The 4,083-nt window shown below is 40.3% G+C and overlaps 1 protein-coding gene across 1 annotated transcript in view; it reads right to left on the reverse strand.

Moving 5' to 3' along the window:
• LOC111869094 (pre-mRNA-splicing factor ATP-dependent RNA helicase PRP16) overlaps positions 1-4,083 on the reverse strand; it is a 53,734-nt gene that overhangs the window by 12,092 nt on the left and 37,559 nt on the right. Inside the window, exons 13-15 of the mRNA XM_023860311.2 lie at positions 3,571-3,754; positions 1,936-2,095; positions 1,108-1,258 (exon numbers count right to left, since the gene is read on the reverse strand). Coding sequence (XP_023716079.1) covers positions 1,108-1,258; positions 1,936-2,095; positions 3,571-3,754 — 495 coding nt within the window. The remainder of the gene's footprint in view (positions 1-1,107; positions 1,259-1,935; positions 2,096-3,570; positions 3,755-4,083) is intronic.

The following is a 4,083-nucleotide window of genomic DNA, read 5'->3' on the forward strand; positions in this document are numbered from 1 at the left end:
ACGACTTTAGGGCATAACTGCAGGAGGTGATTTCCTAGGTCTTTGTGATCAAAAAAGTTCATATAAACATGTGTCCGATTTTGGACAGTTACGGAGTTATGACAGTTTTTCCATTCCCATACACGTCCTCATGTGAACCGCGTCTGTCAGCTGGCGGGTCACTATTTTTAGCCAGCTAGAGACAGAGCATTCTCGTTATCTCGACACTTGAGAGCTACTTGAGGCAGGGTGGGTTGGTATGTCTGGCACAGTTCACCGCGGCCGGCAGTGGCATTCGAAAATCAGCTTTATGCACCAATAAATTTAAATTAAAGGTAATTTCATGAAGTTAACTTTACATTCATACTTTAAATGTATCATGTATTATGCTGGTTTATTATTTTCTTCCGTTTATTGTCAGTAACCGTTACCTTCTATTCTGAGTTTAAAACTGTCATAACTCCGTAACCATCCAAAATCGGACACATGTTTATATGAACTTTTTTGATCACAAAGACCTATGAAATCACCTCCTGTAGTTATGCCCTAAAGTCGTTAAACACCCTGTATATAATATATAAAATAAATAATTATTTACATTTACAGCTAGACATTAAATATGACAGATTAACAACATGTACTAAGTAGCAATGTTACCTAGAGGAAATATTTTTGCAAAACATTGTCTACAAAAACAAACTGTTTACAAAAAATGCCTAATCTCTCTCTCTCTCTCTTTTTCTTCAACGGGCAACACAGCATCAGAACTGGTATCATCTTGTCCACCATTACACAACAGAGATATATTTCTTTCAGTCACAGCCTGACTAACTACATAAATCAGTGGTTAGGTCAAGTGCTTTGGCCACTGGATACAAAGGACTAACAGTACTTTATAAATTGTATTAATTGGTCTAGTTATTATTTCTGTATTACCACTTGTAACGTCCCCTTACGTTACTACACAGCAGTACATTATTCAGAATGATCTGAAATGCAACAAAGTGGAGGAACCTCATAACACATTAAATCACAATTTCACTCTACACACAGGCAATAAAAAAGTGAAATTTCTTTTTGGTAAGAGTCAACACTGCAATGCCAACTGAAGCACTTCTGTCCCTGTACCTGAGGGGGTGGATCCATGAAGTGAAACTGCAGTAAGTCCTGAACTCCAAGTGATTTGAGGAGCAGAACAGTGTTAGCCAGATTGGTCCGCTGTATCTCGGGCACTGTGGTTACCAGCAACTCATCCTTGTACTGCCGCTCTGTGTATAACCTGAAGCACATACAGTCTGTAAATCACTACTGGGCATACAATGTAAGTTTCCCCCAAAAAGGCTCATGGTCTGTAACATATCCTCAACTACAGTTAAGGAATGATAATGATCCTTGTATAATACAATAAAATTGGTCCTAAAATGCAGGACACATGATACAAGAAATGTGTAGAAAACTGGAAAGTAACCACTGGAAAACCAAGGATAATGGAAGATCACTTTAAGGTGGATCAGAGAGAGAGACTGTGAGAATGTGAGGTGAACATTATTTATTTATTTATTTATTTATTTATTTGCAGATTACTTAACAAGGCTGTCAGTAACTCAGGTTACATTGCATAGAATGGTAGGATTAGCACATAATGAATTAGCAGGGATGTGGAATAATGTGGTCACAGGCTAATCTCAGGTACTATCCCAGCATCCCAATAACTGAGGAAATCAGTGAAAACCTCAGTCATGATATGTCCCAGCTGAGATCAGAACACAGTAACTTAGAAGTACAAGTCAGAAGCCAACATGCACAGCTGAAAAGGACTAAACTGGCTCCAGATCATGTTCAGTGACAGGCACTTGTATTGGTGGAGCTGAACCTTTGGGTTCAATTACAAAAGAGTTATTCAGATACCAATAATGATAAGCAGGGCACAAGGAGAGATATATCATCATACACTACCTGAAACACTGCCCTGGACCTGTTCTGCCAGCACGACCAGAACGCTGGTTTGCATTTGCCTGACTGATGGGGTAGATTTGTAGGGCATCCATACCAATACGTGGATTGTATACCTTCAGCTTGCAGTAACCCGAGTCCACTACATACATGATTCCATCCACTGCGGCACAAAAAGCAACCTGTATTATGAAGCACGTAAAAAATTACTCTTCCTCACTTTTGTGGTTTGCTCCAGATTACACTGTAAGTGCATCAGACATTGCCTTCCTTCTTAAGTGCAATTAACATACGTAACATTCTGCAAAGGTGATCTTACTCTACGTGACTGAGTGTCATTACGACAGATTATTTTCACTGAACAGTTCTAGCTTCTGGGATATAACGCTGTGTAATCCAGTGGAAGTCTGCCACTGTGTTGGAGAGTACATCTAAAGATACATTGGACATAACTACATGGCTGCACACCTGCAAACATTATCTATACACTGAACTTCGTGTCAGGACCCAAATTCTATGGCTGCCAGACATCAGTTGCTACAGTCTCAAGCCATACTCAAGATCAATATGTATGACATTCAAAAGTACTAGAGAGATGCAAGAAAGTGAATGGAAGATGACCCCAAAGCTTCTGATTTGCTACAACAAGTTTACTTTATATAGAAAGATAGGCTTAAGGTACCACATCTGTTTGAACATGTCCACCTGCCTGTGTGCATGTCTCCATTTCATAATAAAGGTAAAGAGGTAAAGGTATCCCTGTAACAGGCCATGGAGGCCCACAGGGTTCTGAGACAGCGAGGCTCCCACATTTTCTACACAACTGGCTCACAGATGGCAGTGAGGTTATCAGCCTTACACACTGGCTGCCCTTTAACCCCAGGAAGATTCCTGGTATTCATTTCTGTTAAAGGTTGAGTCGACCCCAGGGCCATTGTGCGGCTGGAAGAATTAGGTCAATTGAAAAATCTAATAACCTCGTCAGCAATCAAAACCGCGACATTTCGGCTTGTAGCACAGTGCCTTAAACAACTACGCTACCGTGTGGTCCGTATCTCCATTTCATAATGTCAGAAAAAATTATTACATTATCCATTGCCACTGGAGACAACAAATCATGTGCCATTTTTAAAGTCCTGCCAAAGACATAATGGTGGCCATGCAGTCTTCTGAAATGAGAGTGACTAGTACCAATTCATGTACATTCCTGAAATTGTGTGTGGTGACAGACCTTTCAAGAATAAGTAACTGTTCTAAGCTAATTCTAATAACATGTAGAATAACATGATTATGTTTAGCTTTTGGTTCTATTGTGGTAACTAATAAGCCACTGCATCTAGGCACATGAAATTTCATACGAAGAGATATCATAAACATATGAACTCACAATTATTGAACTATAAAGAAGGAAATTTTTTTATGTATTAAAAATCATGAACATGTTACATAACACAAAACTGAAGTTACACCATATACCTAGCAGATGTTGTGAATCTGCACTAATGAAAATTATGAAGAGAAATACAGAACACTGTTTAATTAATTAACAATTTCTGCTAGCCTGTTTATAAAAACAAAAACATTTAAAGAAAGGTATATCATTATTTCTTGCAAGAGCTACTTTTCAAATCTCTTTACCTGTTAAAGACGTTTCTGCAATGTTTGTAGCAACAACGCATTTGCGCAGCCCTTCCGGTGACCTCTGGAAGATCTTTGCCTGCAGATCTGAAGGCAGCTGTGAATAGATGGGTAGCACAGAGAGCTGAGGTGCATTATCAATCTCTCCCAGCCTCTCAGCCAGCACCTCACAAGTCACTTCTATGTCTTCTTNGATAGGTGAGTTCCCGCCCCACCACTCCCCTCCGCGGTGACGTAACGCGTAACGCTACATACCCGTAATCAACTTCCTACTGTGACGTGGCACTCATTACGCAACCGGCAAGCACTGCAGCTATATAAGTGAGCTGCGCGGCGGGTGCCAGTCAGTTCTACTGTAGCAGTCGGCGACTTCAGTTGTACTGTGACAGCCGCCGAGTTACGAGTTGAAACATAGCAGCCTGCGAGTGTGCGATAACTAAGAAGTCAGCGAGCGGAAGACTTATTGTGTGCTTTCAAGACATAGTGAGTGCTGTAGTACAGTTATACTCGGAG

The sequence above is a fragment of the Cryptotermes secundus genome, unplaced genomic scaffold (assembly GCF_002891405.2).
Source record: "Cryptotermes secundus unplaced genomic scaffold, Csec_1.0 scaffold546, whole genome shotgun sequence".
Taxonomy (NCBI): domain Eukaryota; kingdom Metazoa; phylum Arthropoda; class Insecta; order Blattodea; family Kalotermitidae; genus Cryptotermes; species Cryptotermes secundus.